The sequence below is a fragment of the Camelus ferus genome, chromosome 17 (genome assembly GCF_009834535.1).
Source record: "Camelus ferus isolate YT-003-E chromosome 17, BCGSAC_Cfer_1.0, whole genome shotgun sequence".
Classification (NCBI taxonomy): Eukaryota; Metazoa; Chordata; class Mammalia; order Artiodactyla; family Camelidae; genus Camelus; species Camelus ferus.
Window position 1 is genome coordinate 11,519,648 of NC_045712.1, and position 21,032 is coordinate 11,540,679.

A 21,032-nucleotide genomic window follows, 5' to 3' on the forward strand; every position below is an offset into this window, starting at 1 on the left:
CTATTTTTCTTTTTTTTTATAAATCATTTTTAAACAACTTTATAGAGAAACATTTTACATATCATTAATTTACCCATTTTAAGTGTAAAATTTGATGGCTTTTAGTAATATTTAAGTTGTGCAACCATTCATCTTAAATAGGTTTTAGAGATTTTCATTCCTCCCTTCCCAGTAATATCCCTGATGACCATTTATGGTTAATCCCCATTTTTATCCCATCCCCAGGCAACCTCTAATTTACTTTCTGTCTCTTGAAGTTTGCCTTTTCTGGATAGTTCACAGATACTGAATCATGATATGTGGCCTTTTGTGTCTAAGTTCTTTTGTGTTGCTGAATAACAGTTCTGTTGTATGGGTAACACTACATTTTGTCTATCCATTCACAGTGAGTGGATATTTAGACTGTTTCCAGTTTGGACCTATTGTTAATAATGCTGCTATGACTATTCATATGCAAGTCTTACCTAGGATTAGAATTTGCTGAGTGATATGGTAACTCTGTATTTAGCTTTTTGAGAAACCACCAAACTGTTTTCTAAAGTAATGTACTATTTCACATTTCTTTCAACAGTGCACAGTTCTTTACCTCCACACCAGCATTTGTTATTTTTTGTCTCTTTTATTATAGCTATTCTAGTGGGTGTGGAGTGGTTTTAATTTGCATTTTCCTACTGACATGTTGAGCATTTTTTTATGTATTCATTGGCCATTCGTCTAAATTTTTGGTAAATTAATCATATCTTTGCCTGTTTTTTGAGGAGACTTGTCTTGTTACTACAGAATAGTAAGTGTTATTCATAAATCCTGAAGACAATCCTTTTATAGATACTTGTTTTGCTAGTATTTTCTCTCAGACTGTTACCGGTCACTTCATTTTTCTAATGGTGCTATTGGAAGTGCAAAGGTCTAGAATTTTGATGAGGTCCATCTTATCACCACTTTCTTTTCTGTACTGTGTTTTGAGTATCATATTGAAGAATTTTTTACCTAGCCCAGAGGTCAAAGATTTTCTTCTGTATTTTCTTCTAAAAGTTTTACTATTTTTAGCTCTATGTTTAAGTCTGTAGTTCATTTTGAGTCCATTTTTCTATATCATGTGAGATGAGGGTCTAAGTTCATCTTTTTGCAATTGTCCCAGCACCATTTTTTAAAATAGACTGCGCTTTTCCAATGAATTGGCTTGACATATTTTTCAAAAATCAGTTGACTATGAGTGTAAGGATTTATTTCTGGACTTTCAGTTGGTTCCACTGATTTATGTATCTATCCTTATACCATAGGGTAGACAGAAAAAGCCCCCCAAAGGTGTCCATGCCATAATCACCAGAACCTATGACTGTGCTGGCTTATATGGCAGAAGGAACTTTGGAGGTATGAGTGTTGAGATGGCAGATTATCCTGGATCACTGGGTGGACTCAGTCTAATCATTTACATACTTAAATATGGAGAACCTTTCCATGCTAGGTCAGAGTTATAATATGAAAGAAGGCGAAAAATCCTTGAGCATGATAGAGACTTGACCCACTGTTGCTGGCTTTGAAGATGGCAGAAGTCAGCCACCAGCCAAGGAACATGGGTGGTCTCTAGAACTTGGAAACCACCCTCAGCTGCCAGTCAGCAAGCAAACAGGGATCTCAGTACTACAACTCCAGGAACTGAATTCTGTTAATAACGTAAATGAGGAAAGACACGGTCTTCCTGTACAGCTTCCAAAAAGGGACACAGCCCTGCTAATACCTTGATATTAGCTCAATGAGACCAATTAAGTAGGATGTTTCCATTAAGTATGATATTTGCTGTATTCCTGGCTGCTTTAATCTGGAGTATATGTTATGGTGCTACAAAATGGAAAACAGCTTACTCCCAGCAAAGATCAAACCTGTTTTCACTGCTCTCATTAGAATTGGGAGAACCCATTTATTCCTTGTTTAGAGTGTGGCTATAAACCAGGTTCTGTTTTTGAATAGGTATGTTCTGTGCGTATATTGTAAGAACACTCAATTTGTGCAAGTACAAGCAGAAATTCATAGTAGTGCTGCTTATAAGTTAAAGAAAGAACCATTTTGATTATCCATTTATTTGTATTTCTGTTTGTTCCTCCATTTGCTCTTATACTTTTTCATCTATTTGGCCTTCAGCCCATCTGTTCTCTCATCCATCCATGAGATAGGAATTAACCCGTGCAGCACACCAGTTCTAGTGATAGGTTTTGGGCCTTGAGAGGGAAAAGTTATGCCTCTTGTTTGAGGAATTCACTTCAGCATAGAGGGTGGTGGAAGACACAGAACAAAAGGAAATAAATGAATCCCTTTTAGTTCTGGGATCTAATATGCACAGATCTGTGCCCTTAAGGAGCTCAAGTATGGGGTAATTTGTAATTTTCTGGGAGATGGTCCTATAGGAGGGAGTCACTTACCTGGTAGTTGAGTTTAACAGGTGCTTGTGTTCAGCTGACAGCCCAGCAGTGTCATCATTGGATTGCGTGGTTTATTTTCTTTGTCACTGCCTCTAACTCTCATGTGTGATATAAATGTTACTTCTTGGGCACACAAAATAGCTGTCATGTATAGTAATAATGGAAGGAAAGAGAAAAAAAACAATAATGAGTAGAGAACACAAATTTTTCAGAGAAAGTAATACTTAATTTGTTGGCAGCTCATATTTGTGATACCAAGGAGTCATCTATCTATTCTGCAAAAAATCAAGAAAAACTGTTTTGTAAACCTGCTGTTTCCAGTGTCCCAGTCAGTACAAATTTTTTTTAATGCTTTTTATTATACAAGAACGATTAAGTGACATAGAATGAACATTCAGCCAATGCTGACTTTGAACCAAATACTTTGCTAACTCATTTTAATATACGACTTCATGTCTTCTGTAAACAATTCTGTGGAGTAAATCTTAATCATTAGTTTCATATTACAAAAGAGGAAGTTGGGGGAGCCAAAGGTTTAGAAGTTTGCCCAACAGCAAACCATGTTGGTTTACGTGGAATGGGCATTTGAACACTCATCCTTGGAATTCAGGGTGCTGCTTCCTCTCTGATTCTAGAGTTGTCATCTCAGATCTGGAGTTTTACCCAGTTATTCTCAAGAGTCTAATGCAGGGGTTCTCAAACTTGACACCGTTGACACTTTGGATTAGGTAATCCTTTGTTTTGGGAGCATTTTTATGCATTGTAGGATGTTCAGTAACATCCTTGGCCTCTACTCCTTAAAATCTAGTAGCATCCCTCAGTTGAGACCACTAAAAATGTGTCCAGACACTGTCAAATATCCTGGGTGAGGGACAAGTTTAGAACCAGTGTGATTTGCAGGCAAATTAGGATTATGTGCAAATTAGGTGCACTGAAGGCTTTACTGTGGCTTAAACACAAAAAATTTACTTCTTACAGTCCTGCAGTCTTGAAATATAAGATCAAGGTGTTGACAGGATTTGTTTCATCCTGAGGCCTCTCTCCTTGACTTACAGATGGCCGCTTTCTTGCTGTGTCCTCACATGTTCCTTTCTTTGAGCCCACCTGGTGTCTCCCTTTTATAGGGACACTAATCATAATGGATTAGGGCTCTACTCCAATGGCCTTATTTTAACGTAATCATCTCTTGAAGGACCTTCTAAAAATGGTTACATCCTTTGGGACTGGGGATTGGGACTTCAGCATATGAATTTTGGCAGGGTCACCATTCAGCCCTTGACATTCTGCCCTCTAGTCTTCCCCCACTTCCAAATTCTTGTCCTTCTTTCATGCAAAACATGCTTACCCCATCCCTACAGCCCCAAATGTATTAATCCATTCCAATGTGAGCTGTAAATCCAAGAGTTCATGTAAGTCAGCCATGGGTGAGACTCCAAATATGATTAATCTTGAGGCAGAAGATTAATCCTCTCCAGCTATGAAACTCTGAAACCAGACAAGCTATCTGTTTCCAAAATACAGTGGTGGGACAGACATAGGATAGAAATTCCCATTTCAAAAGCAAGTTCCAAGCAAAGTCAAAACCTAACAGGGCAAATTCTGTTAGATTTTAAGGTTCAAGAATAATCCTCTTTGTTTTTATGATGCTCTGTCTTCTGAGCCCACTGGGGTGGCGACCCTGCCTTCGGGTTTACTGAGGCAGCATCGCTGCCCTCTCCATTTTGGGCACAACAGCTTTACCCCCACAACTCCTGTCGAAAGTAAATATGTTTAGTTCTGCATATGAGAAAGAGAAGTATTAAGTTTTACTTTACCTTTATATGCTTAGAAGTTGCAGTCAAGATGGCTAGACAGGCATCTTCACAAATAGTTGTAACAAACTAATAAACAGTAAGTTCCCTGAGTATTAGAGAATTGTGTTTAAAGAGAATTGAAAATTCTGATCTGGAGTATCCTCAGGAATATTTTGAGGTTTTTGTTGGCCTCATTTCTTGTAAGAAATAATTGAATTAATGAATCGTAAAAGGAGAGAATTAATGCATTTGCTTTAGTAAGCTTGATAATTTCAGGATTCCAGATAGGATTAGGAATCATAATTGAAAAGTTCAACAGTCTGGTCATCATTCCTAAATAAGTTTTTGATACAATTTTAACTTCTGTAAATAACCTTCACTCAGATTTAGGAATATTTTCCCTAAATAGCTCTAAAATTGTTCTAAGACCTTTCAGTATTTAGTTTTAAAAGCTTGCTGCTCTTGGGAGAAAGAGGCAAGATAATTTTAAGGATTTGAAGTTTGTGTTCAGAAAGTATTTATGACCTTTCCTTAAAAAAAGAAGTCACTTATCTGTTCAAAACCTTGCACGTGGATGTTTATAGCAACTTTATTCATAATTGCCAAAATTTGGAAGCATCCAAGAAATCCTTTAGTAGGTTAATGGATAAATAAACTGTGAAACATCCAGACAATGGAATACTTTTTAACACTAAAAAGAAATGAACTATCAAGCTATAAAAATACATGGAGGAAACTTAAATGCATGTTACTAAATAAAAGAACCCAATCTGGAAAGGCTACAGACTGTATGATTCCAACTATTGACATTATGACAAAATTTTTGAGATGGTAAAAGATGAGTGGTTGCCATGGGTTAGGAGGAAGGGAGGGAGGGGTGAATAGGTGGAGCACAGAGGATTTTTAGGGCTGAGAAACTACTTTGTATGATACTATAATGACAGATACATGTCATTATACATATGTCCAAACCCACAGAATATACAGCACCAAGAGTGAACCTTAATGTAAACTATGGACTTCTAGTGATTATGATTTGTCAGTATAGGTTCATCAGTTGTAAAGAAGGTAGCACTCTGGTTAGGGATGTTGATAGTGGGGAGGCTGTGAGGGTGTGAGGACAGGGGTTGTGTGGGAATTCTCTATACCTTCTGCTCAATTTTGCTGTGAACCTATAACTGCTCTAAAAAATAAAACCTATTTTTAAAAAGACAAAATTGGAAAGCATCATTTTCTGATATTTTCTCTCATTTGCCTCTTTTTGTGTTGCTATGGAATCTCAGGCTTACATGGGGCCAAAGAACTGTATTATTTTTTAGTCTTTTATTATTTTTTTCTTTCTTCCCTTACTTTGCTACTTTAAAATTTATTTGGTGTTTTTCCTTCAGAGTTGTAGCTGGCTGTGTTCCACCATTTGTTGGGAAACCACGTTCAGCACCCTTTTCTCTTTCAAGGAATCATTTTGGATTCCCCTTATTCTGTTGCCTTTTTCTTTAGCACATTTAGGCCCAACTGTATTTTTCTTAAATCGAAAAGAATGTTCAGTGACTCTTACAGTCCTTTGGCTCTTGTGGTCTTCCTCTCAGGTACAGTGAAAGTCATGGAAGACCGATCTCTGAGGTGCCCGTGCTTCACATTTTGGTGGAGTTTCATTTGTACTGACTATTCTTGAGGGAGCTAATCAACACATGTCTTATTCTTTCCTGAGGTAACTAGGAAATACTGTTGTCATCATCATCTTTTCTGCCCCCCCCCCTTGTGTTACATACAGTTGAGTTAACTTTCTAGAGCAGTAGTTTCTGAAAACATTTTCTCAAGAAGAAAAAGGCAGGTTTTCTTTTTGTATAAAGAAAGAAGATGGTTTATGCTATGGGAATGAAGAATCTTTTAATAAAACATTGCCCCTCCTCTGCTTTGGTTCAACTGGGAAAAAATCAATTTTAGTTTCTTCCAGTGAAAGAAAGATCAAAAGGAGAAGCTGGCAGTCTCAACTCAGGGCAAGGTGAGATGCTTGTTTGGGTCCTATCTCTCTGGTGGACTTTAAGCAACCTCTTCCCAAATAGAATAAATTAAAGAGAGACTAGAATTTTCTTCAGCGAGAGTGTGAATAAAGAGCAAAGTGAATAAAAAGATTGTCAGAATGTTTTCAAGTTACTCGTTTCTTTTAGTCTTGAAATTCCTGATATAAGAGGTATAGTTTTCTCATAGTAAAATGTAGCATTACCTTATGTTTAAAAAGGTTTTGTTGTTGTTATCTCATTGATATTTATTCCTCCTTTCCAAAGGCGGTTAAACATATTGTACTTAGGAGACATTAAAATAAAGAATGGAAGAAATCCATAATTATAAAGGTAAGTGTTAAATCTTTAAAATCCTAGATAATTTTATTTTTCAAATTTCTTAAAAATTCAATTTTAATTTAATTTGCTATTGAGAGAAGCGTAGTAGCTCATGTTTACTTCTGGTATATGTGTTTTTAATGAATACAAGTCAATTAAAAAATATAAAAAGTGTATTAGTGGAAGATAGTAGAGAAATTGTTACTTTGCAAGATCCACTCTAATTATCTATTAAGAACATATGTTTTTTACTTTAAAAAAAGACATTATTTTCAGAATTTCTGTAAGTAATTCATGGTCATTATAGAAAAAGTTAAAACTAGAGAGAATTATAAAGAAGGAAGTAAAAGTCACCCATTTAATTTGTTCACAGAGTCGTCCCATTTATTTTTCTATATGCTAGTATATACATATATTAACTATATAGCCTTATTTCACAAAATGTAAGTCATAGTGTTTATACAATTGTAGTCTGCTTTTTACATTAACAGAATGTGAAAACTTTCTCTTATTGTTAAATATCCCTCTGAAACGTAATTGTAATGATTGTATTAGGGTCTTTTAGTTGATGAATTAGAACTTATTTAACCATTTTCCTCCTGTAGGATTTTTGGGTTGATTTCTCTAAATTGACCCTAAATTTGCAACCCAAGGAGTAGAGACAAAACTTTATAAGGTCAAAGACACACTGGAATACTCACCATCTTCAGAGAAGCAGTCATAAAAAAGGCTCATCAGTGGCCTGATGCTTGAGCATCTCCCTACAAGTACTTGTTTTGAGTTTAGAATCTTATCTTAGGGGGACAGGTGTGTGATTCCTTTCGGTAGGCTGTGGACTCTCTGACTGACAGAGCCCAGGTTGTCACCACAGTAACTGAAATGGGGTACACCTTAGTAAAGTGAAGATAAGAAGAAAAAGGAATGATTTTCAGGTATGGTAGACAGACAAGATGGATGAGAATTTTAGAGTGTTTTCGTTTTAAGCAGTGATGTGCTCTGTGGAACCTTGGAAAACTGTAGGGTTTCCGTTCACCCTCTGTCACAGATTCATTCAGCAGACCTGTACTGAGTAACTGCAGTGTCCCAGACACTGGGGAGAGTGCTGGTAACACATGAATGAGGCATAGTTCCTGCACCAGAGGTGCTCACAGGTTATGGAAGGTAACAGATTTCTCTAGTACAAGGCGATAAACATAGTAGTAGAAATATGGTTAAGTTATCCTGGAAAAAAAACCTTAGCTGGCAGTCTGGAAGGCGTCTTGGGGGCCGTGGGATTTCTCATGCCAATGGATTATGAAGGGTATTTGTTTGTATGCCACTGTTCAGTGGTTTGGACTCCAGTGACCAGTGATATGTGTTAACATTTTTAGAAACATGGAATGTTTGTATTTAATAACTAATATTAGATTATAGAGTTGGGGGTAAGCTGAAATCATAAAATAACTGGTTTTCACATAGATACCCCCAAGGCATCCTGTAATGTTACTGTAGACCTGTTCAAAAGAAAACTATAATCAGTAGAATTTTTATTACTAACTTTTTATAAGTTAGGAACTATTAAAAAGTATGTATGTCTCCATCAAAGAGTTTCTGAAATTATTTGTGGAATGAACCCCCTTTCCCCAGCAGAGACAGGACATAAGCCCAGTGAAAGCAAATACCCTGTTTATTATATTTTCTTCTCTATCCCCAGCACCTAGCACAGGGCCTGGCACATAGCACATATCTAATAATGCAGTCATGTCAATTTCTATTCAAGATAAGTTCTGATTGATTCCATTAGACTACCATTACTTTGATTTTCAGGTGCCACAGTTTGAAAATCTAATATATATTCATTATTAAAAAAATCCTGTAGGAAAAATAGAAGTTCTATAATACAAGGTACATTTTATTTTTAATGAAAAGGAAAAATGTTGCTTTAAGGTTACAAATAGCATTATATGTTTATCTCAATTATTATTTTTTTAAATTACAATATTTTTCTACTGGAGTACCAGGATTTCAAGCTCTGACTATTATGTGCAGATTCTGAAAAAGACAGTTAAAACAGGGATGCAAAGCACTCACAAGAGAGGATTTCATTTAGGAAATCTTGTTCATTATGGTTCACATAGAGATTATAATTGTGGTGTTTGGTTTCCACCCAGTTTAACTAATATAGTATGCCACACCAACTTACTTCCTTCCCTGTTTGGGAAGACTCTTTGTAGGTTGCCAAAACTCTAAATCAAGTTCCAATATGAAATATATATCAGAGTGAGTACTAGCAGGAAAAAAAAATCAACCCATTGAGCCCTCTAAATCAGCTCAACAAAGTGTCTATGCTAGGATCTAACACTTCAGATGTAATGTTCCAAGGGGAAGAAAGCTGTCCAAAAAATGGAGAATGTTTACTTCTGATGCTAGCAGCTTGCTCTTTTTATAAGAAGAAAGAACATATGAGATTGGTCAAATGCATTGCTATTCCAGATATGCTTGATTTTTCTAGAAGGAAGTATTATAATCTTGAAGTTTTCTTCCTTTTGTTCTTCCCCCTATTAAAATATATATATATTTGATCCATATGTGTGTGTAAACATACATAGCCCACTAATGTTTTCATGAATTAAAAAATTTTTGCCTTAATAAGATTAGTATTCACAGCAGTAATAGGAACCAACATCTACTGAGCACTTATTTGGTGCCAGGTGTTGTCATAGGGCAGTTTATAAAAATCAGGTCATTTTAATTCTTCAGTAACCTTATGAGGTAAAAGATGTGACCTTCTTCTTTCAGACAAGAAAATTGATGTTGAAAATTTTCATGTAATTTGCCATACTCTTGACCATTAATATCGTATTGCCTTCTTGTGACATAAAACTGGGGGCTTGGGTTGTTAGGGCAAGCATAGAAGATCCTGAAGGAAAAGTTTCAGGACTGAAGATTATGCAGGAAAGAGTTTACAGTGAAAATGTTTATGCTCCGCTCATCTGTCTGAAGGGAAGGTGCTGAAAGGGCACTTGATGGCTTTTAATGAACAATGACTTTTCATCCTTTCACTGACCTGTTCCCCTTATTCCATAGGAATGGAAAAGGGAATGGAGGCAGTGATGTAGGAAGAGGGCTAAAACGTTGGTGGAAAATAAGTGTTGGTCTGGCCTGGTGATTGGGTCTAACTTTATGATCTGAAGTCCCCTGACCAATAAACAGAGGAATGACCTTCAAAAGACGATAGATTGGGCTTTGGAAACCCCTCTAATGTGCTTTGATAGCAGACCAGTGACCATTAGATTTATTTACCTAAGTGTGTGTCATGTGTGTATTTGTCTGCATTTTAAACTGATAAAGACAGGAGTATAGAAACCTAAGATGCACATGATAAACACAGCTATTTCATTTCATCTGAATTTTGAGTGTTCACCATTGAAAAGTGAAACTCTCCAAGAATTTAAATTATTTTCATGGAGGTGGTGGGAATAGAGAGTGAAAAAAGAAGGAAACTGAGGGAATGATTGAAAGATGATTGAATATTGAGGAGGAGAAGTGTTTGATCAAACCTTTGTTTTTCCAAATATTTACTTTTGCTGGAATATGAAGATACACATAATCTTCCAGCTCTTTTTTGTTTATATGGTTAGTTAGTAAAGGAGGTAGGATGCTGCAGCTGCTAAGCTTTGTGCTGTTCTTTTTTCAGGCAAGAGGGTATTTTTTAAATAGTTGTCAAGACCTTTAATATTTGCTTAGTGGTAAATGTCACATAAAATGTTGTCTTAATGTTGGCAGTGTTTAATCTAAAATTAATGCAAGAAAGCAAAAGATATCAAGGAACTGACTTCATTTCCTTGGTGTTCATCAGTGTCCACTGGCAGGAGAGTGAATAACTGCTGTGTTTAGTGGTGATTAACTTCTTGCAACAAAAAGGTAAGAGGCAGGTACTTACTACTTTAGCTTAGTACGTTTGTAGGAGTCATTAGAACAAGATGCAAGTAGCCTCTGGGAATAAGAGAAACTGAATATAATACTAAATGACTGAGAGGGTTGTGTTGCTACTTATAGAAAAAAAAGTTAGCTATCAAAGGGTTTTTTTTTTTTTTTAAATTCTCCAAGCATCTGGCAGGATTAGAAGTCTACCATTCTAGATGAGCAAAGTAAACAACTGTATTTATATTAATTTGCTGATTTTATGTTTGTTGTGCTGTTTTTATATTCACTTTGTGAGTGTGGGTGAGGGCAGAAGGAAGAAAATGGGACTTGGGGGGGGGCTTGTCTGTTTAATGATATTAATAGAATATCAGTAGTGATCGCTGGCACCTAGAACATCTCAAGGTTGGGCAGAAAACCTGGAATTATGGAACTTTTGCTATTTAGTAACTTGGAAGAAGAGAGGAGTTTGTTATTCCCAGGATGTGAAAAGGGAGGTGGGTATATGATCCAGGGATGCTGGAGTTACTGGGAGGAGGCACTAGCAGGTCACCTGAGTTATCCCACAGTGGCAGAGGCTGACTTACTCACGAAGTTGGGTGGTTAGAAATGTGGGAACAGGGACTCATCTGCATTGCCCTCACACATCACTGTGTGGAGGATGCTGTTACGGCAGGGTTGTTTGGGAGAGGAAATCCAGTTTAGAGAAATCTCTTGCCCAAGGTCACAGAGCTAATGAATGGCAGAGGCAGGACTCATGACTTTTATCTGCATGGCATGGACTGTATTAGTTTGCTAGGGCTGCTGTAACAAAGTAACAGCCTGGGTGGCTTCAAAACAAAAATTTAATGTCTTACAGTCCTGAATCCTAGAAGTCCAAGACCAAGCTGTGGGAAAGTTGGTTCCTCGTGAGGCTGTGAATGAGAGTCTGTTCCCTGCGTCTCTCCTAGCTCCTGGAGGTGTGCTGGCCATCTTTGGCATTCCCTGGCACAGAAGCCTCACCGGTCTGTGCCTTTGTCTTCATATGGTGTTTCCTCTATGTGTGTCTGTATCCAAATTTTTCCTTTTTTAGTCATGTTGGATTAGAATCCATCTTAATCATCTCATCTTAACTATTTTTGCAAAGACTCTATCTCCAAAAAAGATCACATTCTGAGTTATAGGAAATTAGGTCTTAAGTGTATGAATTTCAGAAGGACACAGTTCAACCTGTGACTTAGAGTTTTGTTTACAGTCATTATAATTTTATTGATGAAGTTTTTGATACCAATTTCACAAAGTTTTACCGCTGATAATTTTTTTTCTAATAAAGAGACATGTAGATAATTTTTTCACCTGCAAATGAGAATTTGAAGAAACCTCTGACCTCTTGCTTCTCTCTCATAGTTCCTCTGCCAGTCCTGCCTGCAAATATTAGGCACAGAGGAGATTCATCATAAAATGGGAAATAATGAGATACAGTGACATTTTTCAGCAGTCTTCAAAGTAAATCTACACTGTGGTATTATTTGCTCTTACATAAAAATTTGACAAGTTTAGAGTTGCAAATTGTGGAAGACTAGTAAAATTGAGGTTTTTATTTTCTTTCACATTGCTTATCCTGAATATAGTCTTGATATGTTTCACTTTATTTTTTTAACCTTCCAGCTGATGATTCTGCTGGAATTCTTGGGAATTGACAAAATTATACCCTATGCTAAGTATAAAAGGACCATCCATCCAATTAACATGCTAGCCTTAGTTTCCAGAGGGAGAGATCTTCCTCCAGCCCTCCTCAGCCTGGAACAATTATATTCATTGCTTGAAAAACATCACCTGCTTTCATTGGGACTGTGGATTTTCCCTCCTGGCTTGGGCAGATGGCAGCTTTGTTTCAGACATCACCTTTTGGGAATGGGTCAGTAGGAAAGTTCTATTACCAGAAATCACCTGTTTCAAAAGGAAATTATTCTTTCAGCCCAGTTCACTGATACGAAATGGACAGCCCAGCACTTTCTCACAGCTGCCCTGAGACATTCCACCTGGGGAAGAGCAGCAGCAAAACAAACATGCAGGCAGCCAGGTGGGACTTCAGTCCTTACCCAGCCGCTGCTGAGCTAGAAGCTGGAGTATCAGGACATAAATGTGGAAAGTGGGGCATCTTCTTTCTAGAGAGCTACAGATGCTGTTGAAGTTTCAATTTTCTCTGTGGCATTTAAACCGTATAATTTTGTGTGTGTGTGTGTGTGTGTGTCAAAGAATAGAAAATTAGTTTTAATTGTTACTTATGAGGTACCATATGGCTACTCTATAATTCTGGCTTCCCATGGAGCTGCATGTGCATATGGAAAATGAAATTAATTGGAAATCACACCCTGAAATCTAATATTAAGTTAATATAGCTAACAGCTTGTGGGGTGTCCTGATACTCAGCATGATGTAATTGCACATAACAACAAATAACTATAAACTCATACAGGAGACCAGGAGGGATAAACAGAGGTCAGAGGGACAGCCTTTGGAAAGGAATGTCATTAATAATGGATGGCACAGCAAACATCTTAGTTTCTCACTGTCCACAAACACAGGGTAGAGGGAAGCAGTTTAATCATATTCAAATGAATTAATCAACAGTCTTGTGAATTTCACAGCCAAGAAACTGTTCTTTATTTTGCCAGAATAGTATTTTAGTGCGCTAAGGTCACTCTTGGTAGAAGTAGTGATGGTTATTTAAGTCAGGAAATTTCCAAACTTAGCTGTGAATCAAAATCTAATTCTTGGGATTTTGATTCTTTTTTTCTAGATTTGTGAATTATTAAGAAGTGCCGCAAGTATTCCATCATGAACCATGGGAACCCCTTATTTAAGTGATACATCGCACATTACTTGATATATTTAATTGATGAAGCTGACAGCTACTGTTTAGTTTCCTTAATCGGGCTCCCAACTTTAAAACAGAATAAAACGAAAACATAACTTAAGGTTCAGTACTTCATTTGGCACCTAGAAACTTTGAACAATTTGATGTCATATGTGCTTTTCATTAAATTTTTTAGTTTATATAGTCTGTCCTTCCATGACTGTGGACTCAGTGAGAGCACTGGCTGTTTTATTCATCTTGGTGTTCAAGGCTCAGAGTGGTAGGAATTCAATAAATGTTTATAGAGTATGAATTTGAATGTGAAAAGCCGGCAAAATGTTCATTTTTTAAAATAATAACTATATTCTCTATATTATATAGGCATCAGATACAATCTCTGTTCATCTTAAATTGACATTACCAACAGTGTTATATATATATAACTACACAATTTGTGATCTCAGTATTTCTTAAAGTGTCCAGCTTTCTTTTAGGTCATTGAGGATGGGATCTGTGGATTTGAAACCAGGAAGGAGATTTTTCATAGTCTTTATTCTTTTTCTTATGAGTGATAGTTCTGCAAACGTAAGTTACATTGGTGAGAGCAGAGTCTAGAATTCTAGTTGAGATACTCATTGATTGGACTTTTTGGTTAAATACCAATCCAGGTTAGGTCTTTGTGGTGGATGGTCTCTGTGCTTGGTGTAAAAGTGCCCCAAGGCTGTATCTCTGAAACCTGCTCTCATTTCTCTTTTATTGTCTGCATTTTGTTCTGTCCCATGCTCCCCACATTGCCTGAGTATTACATTTGTTCTCCAATTTTCTTGGCCTGTTACTCCCATTCTTCTATTCTTGCTCAGTTTCTGCCTCAGGGCAAGACTGTGTCAAGAAGCTCATAAATGCTGTACAGATATTGTGAGTTGAAGACACCATGTTATCTGCCTCAAAATGTATTGCCTGTGGTAACTGTGACTGGTTTGGACATAAACTAGGTTAACTAGGTTAGGATCTCACTGATGGACCAGAGGAAAGGAAATGATGTTGTTAAGGTAACTGACTAGGCCGAGATGATGGGAAGAAGGATTTTGACTGTAGTGCTGAACAAAGACAAGAAAGATGCAGATACAGTAGCATGATTTGTGACCTGACCAGCAGGGACCACTATCTGTCTCTCAGTCCCAGGGCTCTTCTTCTTTTTGAATAATGGACCCCAAAATCTTTTTTTTTTTTTAGTTTAATACTTTATTTTGAAGTAATTTCAAACTTATGGAGACTTCTAAGTACCATGCAGACAACCCCCATATCACTGTGACCCCAATTCCCCAACTGTTGACATTTGAAAGCAAGTTACAGACATGATGGGTCTTCACCCTCAACATTATGGTGTGTAAATAAGGAATCTCTCCTGTCATCACCATTCAGCTCTCTTAAGTCAGGAAATCATACTGATTGATGCACTACTACCATGCAGTCCACAGAGCTTATTCAGATTTCACCAGCTGTCCTAAGAGTGTCCTTTTCTTTCCTGAACCAAAATCTGAGTCAGGAGCACAGGTTACATTTGGTCATGTCTGTTCATTCTCTTCTACTCTAGGACACTTCCTTGGCCTCTGCCTGGTTTTCAAGTCCTTGTTTTAAAACATCTAGGCCTTTCCTTCGGGGAATGTCTCAGGCTGAGTCCATTCAGTTTCTCCTCATGATTAGATTCAGGCCCTGCATTCTTGTTAAAAAATGCCATAAATGGTCACCTGCTCACAGTTGGTCAAATCAGGAAGTACATGACCTGTCCCACCATTGGTCAAGGTGGTGTCTGCCAGATTTCTCCACCTTACATTTGATATTTTCTTTTTGTGATTAATTAGAATTGTGTGGGGTGGTATTCTGAGGTTACACCAATATTGTGTTTCCTCATCTAACGTCCACCCACCAGCCTTGGCCTTCGTGGACTACTCCTGCCTGAATCAGTTACCTCTGTGATGGTTGCCACTTCGTGGTTCTCATTTTCATATCAAGGACCTATGAATTCTTATTTCATTCAGTAGATTGTCATCCATTCTTAAGGACTCTTGACATGGCTTCATCATTTGTGTGAGCACTTTCATACTTTGTAGCACAAGATGTTCCCATTTCAACTTGCACCTCTCTTGTTCCAGCTGTTGTATTAGCCATTTCTCTAAGAAGCCCTGATTATTTTTAGTAGAGGTAGTATTTGAAAACCACTAGGCATGTAGTTGTGATCATTGTTGTTGAGGTGTCATTGCTTTTAAGCCATTTTGGGAGACAGTTGGGTATGTGTATACACATATACACACAAACACATATGTACATATCTATACATAATATATAAGCACAAATATATATATGTGTATACGTATATAAAATATTCACATTTATTCTGTTCTACATACACACATTTACAAACACACTCATACATCAATAAACATTTCTTTGTGTACGTTACAAAAAATACTGTGTTTAAGTTAGTACCTACAATACTAATCCCGAATCTCAGGGTCCTTTCTAGCCCTCCACCTTTCCATGTTTGGGAATACTTTCTCCAATAGGGAGGAACCTGGCTCTCATCTATATACACTTAGTTTTTCAATCAATTTATTGTAACCTATCGATATCACCAGTTTCCCAAGTATGCTGTTTGCCCACCACCTCCACACATTGCAAACATCGTCAGTTCTGGGCTCAGTTATGTCTCTCTGTGAGGCACCTCTCTCCCTCCCTTAGTAACAGTGTACTCGGGTTCCAGAAGACATGCACCAGTACCTTCTTGGCATTCCCCTTCACCCCCTCAGCTTCCCCTGTTCTCACGTACCAGGGAATCCAAAGGTTTTCACTAAGCATATGGCTGCCTGGAGCAAAGACTGTGTTTCCTAGTCCCTGGCATAGCTGTCTGTGGGCTTATGGTTCGGTTTCAACCAATGGCAGCCAATTTGACTATGAAGTTGAAGTGATACTTTGCGGGACTGTGACGCCAGTTCTTAACAACTCTCTTCAGGACTTTATGTGAGAGAGAAATGAAACTTATATCTTATTTAAAGTTTTTAAATTATTGTTTAAATGTTTTTGGCCCCTCAACAGCTAAACCTAATTCTAACTGCTAGACAAGAAAGAAACAAAAATAATTCTGAATTCCATGAGGCAGTAAAGAATTGTGTAAAGAAAGCCAGCACCAACTTGATAGAGGTCCAGTAAGTGCTGAATTTAATCTCCTTAAATCAAGTGACAAATTGATAGACATTTGAAAGAATTAGAGTAGAACATAAAAGATCTCATGGAATGGCGTTAAAGTTCTCTAGCAGTAAGAAGGCAACTGAAATTCCTAAAAAGTTAAAAAAAAAAAACAAAAACCCTAAAACATAAAACCATATATGCAGTGAGGGAAGTAGCTACAGCCCTACAGAAGGTGGCTGACTTTTGTCTGCTGAAATCAGATGGAATTCAGCAGAGTTAGGTAGTGATATAACCTGAGTGAGTCTGCATTATATACTGACCACAAGACCACCCTGTTTGGGGGACCCCATTTGTCTTGGAAGCTGTTAAAAGTAGTTCTAACCTGTCTATCAGGAGCACATGAAAAATCCCTCCCACCAGGGCTGACAGGGTGATCTCAGTTCCTTGTTGTGATCTCATTTATTACTCAGGATTGAGAAGTGTTTCCTTAGCTATTATGTTACTTTTAGCTACATGTTGGTTGATAACTTAGTAAATAGATGATGAAATTTCTAAAACCCATATGATTAATCCTAATCAGTTATTAATTATCTGCATGTATTGTTTTAGTTGCTATGTTTATAATGTTTAAGAGAGTTTGGCATATTAAAGTAACAAAATAGATGCTAAATCCACTTTATATGTTTAATTGAATAATTGACATTACTCTTGTAACTTTTATGCTGAAAGATAAGGCTTTTCCCAGAGATTATAAATAGTATTATAATGGCTTTAAAATTCACTGAATCTTTTATTGTAATTTGTTAGGAAATTACTGGTACAATTTAGTACTTGAGAAAGTTTTGCTTGTTAGGTCAGACAGTTGACTTGCTTAAGGAAAGAAAATGGATATATTCAATTTATAAATTCAGTTTAAAATGTTAAACAAAAATTAGATGTATAAGTGGTAGTAATTGCTGAAGGGGAGTTTAGTGTGTCCAACTTGAGTTGTTTGAACCTTAATCAAAAGCCACCTTGAAAGTGAAAGTTGAAATTTTAGACTTAGTTGAATGATAAGAATTGCATGTTGAACTCAAAGGCTTATGAAAAACATGGGTTTTAAAAAAAATCTGTCACTTTAGTAAAGCAACTGTTTAATTTCAAATCACAAGTGGGCTCTTCTTTGCAGCAATGCCACCCTAGGTCTCCCAAACACATTGACACAGGCAGTGTTCCCCTGCTACAGTAGCCATAACCAAAGATCTTTGGTGGACAAGATTGTAGTCCTGGCAGGGCTGGATGCCAAGCTGGTTGCCAAAGCTGATTTCTGATGGCGCTGCCTAGGCCATGATGAGGTTGAGGGACTGTCAGCCCTCAGCAGATGAGCTGCTGCCCCAGGCAACAAGGTAACATTCACAGGCCTCCCTTGGTTGGAATGGAAGGTATAATAGAAAAAGCATGGGCTGGAGGTCATAGCCTTCAACACATCACTTATAAACTTTTGAACTGCAATGTTTTCAACGGTAAACTGGGGACAATAATTTCTAAGTTATGGAATTATTGGAAGAATTAGAGATCACAGACACTAAGCACCCAGTATATTGCTCACCACCTAGCAGAGATTTAGACAATAGTAATATTTGTTAGAGGAATATGTGAAGGCTTATGGATTCATTTAGGGACTGTATTAGGCCAAATCAGAGGATGTTAAGTCATAAAGCTTAGAGAAGGTCACGTTCATTAGTTACCTGCTGTGTTGCCTGCATTGTTCAGAGTCCTCACATGGATTGCATTCTTGAATTCACCCAGCAACCCATGAGAGATTTATTATTACCCTCTCGATTTTACAGGGGAAAAAACTGAGGTTTAGAGAGGTTAAGTGACTTTTAAGATTTTACACAATTAAGTGAAAGAATTGAACCAGAATTTGAATTCAGGAACTCTAATGCTAGAGGTTAGACTCAAGTCCACACTTTGGAGTTCCTATGTCGTGGACATCCCTGTCTGCCGTAACAGTGCCACAGAGAAGGAGGGGCCAGTGTTGCCTTTGACTTTACAGAATTCCTCTTTGACTTCTGCACCCCATCAACTTGGACTGCTGTCTTTTTTTAACATGCATAATTTAAAAAAAACTATTGAGGGAGTACATTGGTGGAATGGGCTTTGTTTTATTGTAAGATGCTCAGGTATAATAAATCACGGAAACAACTGGTTGTGTCAACAGTAAAAAGGATTGTTCTTGAAGCTGTTAATTCTTGTGAGTTACCTGATGTGTATGGCCTTTTATTCGGCTCAGAATGGGAGGTTTTTGTGGTTGCTTTTATTGAGTCATCACCTTTTCTTCTAATTAAGACCCCAGAATCCACAGTCAGGAATTCTGATCAGATTTGAAAGTGGGTGGCTTGCCTTTTCCCTGACCACTGTCACCTCACCCCCTCCCAACCTCATTCGCTCCCCCAAGTGTGAATGGGTGAGGGTAGTAGGACGTCCTGCTCAGATGGTGTTGGTGGAGCTTTAGCTCTGAAGTTTGCAACTGTATGTTCTTGGACAGGGGATTTTATTTCTTTGAGATTCAGTGTGCTGATCTCTAGGAATAACATCTTAAGCAGAGGGCTGATGTAAAGATTAAATGAGACAAAGTGTATCAAATCTCTTGCATACTTCTTGGTTGGTAGTTTGTGCTGAATATGTGATGTCTTTAAGACACATGACAACAACCTCAACCACTGTAGTAATAATAGTAGCAATGGCAGTAATGACACTGAAGGACAGAGAGCCATGTGTCTTAACACTGATGAACAAAACGCCAGCCAAGCTCGGTGTCTAGCTTGCTTCTCAGCTCATTTTCCCTCCCCTGAAGGCTGCCACAGAGCTGGAATGGGCCCAGCATCAGTGCTGGGAGAGGGATGTGCTATGCTGGTACAAGCCTCAGCCTGCTAATGAAGCCTGAGGTTGAATAACTCCAGATGGACATGTTCTCCAGTGACATGTTCTTTGCAAGAAAACTTGGCGGATAGGCCAGGGCCACTTGTCCCAGGCAACAGCCATGGATATCAAAAGGGAGATGGACAAAAGTAAGAAAACATTGGAGGCCTTGGAACTAAACAGACTATCCAAACATAAATAAAAACATGGCATGCATTTGTGGCAGAGGAATCCTCTCCGGGATCCAAAGATACTGTTTACTTAGAAAAGCAATAGTCTATCTGGGAGCTGATTGAGCAGTGCTACATGTATAGGTTTGGGCTTCTCTTGAACATCTGACCTTTTAAAACTTAATATGAACTAGTATGTTCTCATCAACCATGAGCGCATTATATTGATCATTTCTGAGTGACTGGAAAAAATACAAGAAGTGGGTATCTTATGTATTCTTAACACTTGTAAAAGTCGGTAAGACTTTATTACTTACTGTAAAATGTTTTTGCCTGATGGGCAGCATGTTCATCCTTATCATCATCATCTACTATTTATTTGAAACTTACAATGTAAATATAAGACGTAAGCCAAGCACTGTGTTAAGTACTTTACATGCTTCCCATACCCCCAGACTCCAGCATTTAATAATGAGAGCAACACTCAAAGGTGAGCACTACTTTTATTAGCTACATTTCATGGATGAGAAAATTGAGGTTCTGTTATTCTCTGGCTAAGGTCACTCAGCTGACTAGTAAGGAGCAAAGCCTGAGTTGTGATCCATGACTGACCAGCGGCTCATGAACTTATCCACGTACTCTGATCATCTCCAGTATGTTTTCTTCTTTGGGAAGGGCTTAGAAAGGATGATAGATTTATGTACATAGAAAGGAGATATTTTCATAATGCTGTACTGACTGAATAATACAGGAGGGCTGAGGGCACCTCAGCAAGGTGCTTTACCCTTGTGTCACCCTTATGGAAACTGATGACTTGAAGCACAGTGACTTGTCCTGAATCTCGCAGGGATGAATCATCATGTTTCTCTCATGGATCAGATGCAGCTAATTCTGGCAAGCACAGATGTATGAGCCCTTAGGCTAAGGAACGCCTCGGCTACGTTTGAACTGGAAGATTAGCTGCTGAATTGAGAAGTGGCAGTGTTTTGCCTCTGTCCTCAATTGAGTCCCTCCTCCCGTGAAACGAGGAAGTGGTGGTAAGGCCAGTAAAGCTGAAAGGTGGCATTCTGTGTACATCTCAGGCACTAATATTATCTAATGTGTGATAAGCTCATTTAAAGAATAACTGTTATTCCTGCCTATTTACAGAAATAATACATGTCCTTTGTAGCAAATTTGCAGTCAAAAAGAAGGAAAAAATTACTGGTAATCTCCTGCCCCCTCCAAATAATCAGAGTTAATACTTTGGCGTATTTTATTCCAGATTTATCCTCAGAATGCACATTATATAAGCCTATACTCATATACGTACATATATTTAATGATATATATTTTGGATTACAACAAGCTCCCCTACCCCTGCCACTTAGCAGTGATACTTTTACTGTACTTACCAAGTCAAATAAACATATATTTTGTTTAAATCTGAAAATAGTTTTTCTCTGATTATAAATGGCATAACCAGGCATTGTAAAAAATAT

General features: G+C 37.7%; 1 protein-coding gene across 3 annotated transcripts in view; it reads left to right on the forward strand.

Annotated features, from left to right (window-relative positions):
- The window catches only part of SUCLG2 (succinate-CoA ligase GDP-forming subunit beta), a 243,557-nt gene that overhangs the window by 83,461 nt on the left and 139,064 nt on the right, over window positions 1-21,032 (forward strand). The window contains exon 1 of one of the 3 annotated variants that reach the window (XM_014565671.2): window positions 6,522-6,561. The exons of the other annotated variants lie outside the window; for them this stretch is intronic. Coding sequence (XP_014421157.2) covers window positions 6,537-6,561 — 25 coding nt within the window. The 5' untranslated portion in view covers window positions 6,522-6,536. Of the gene's footprint in view, window positions 1-6,521; window positions 6,562-21,032 lie in introns of those variants that run through there. 3 annotated transcript variants of the gene reach the window in all.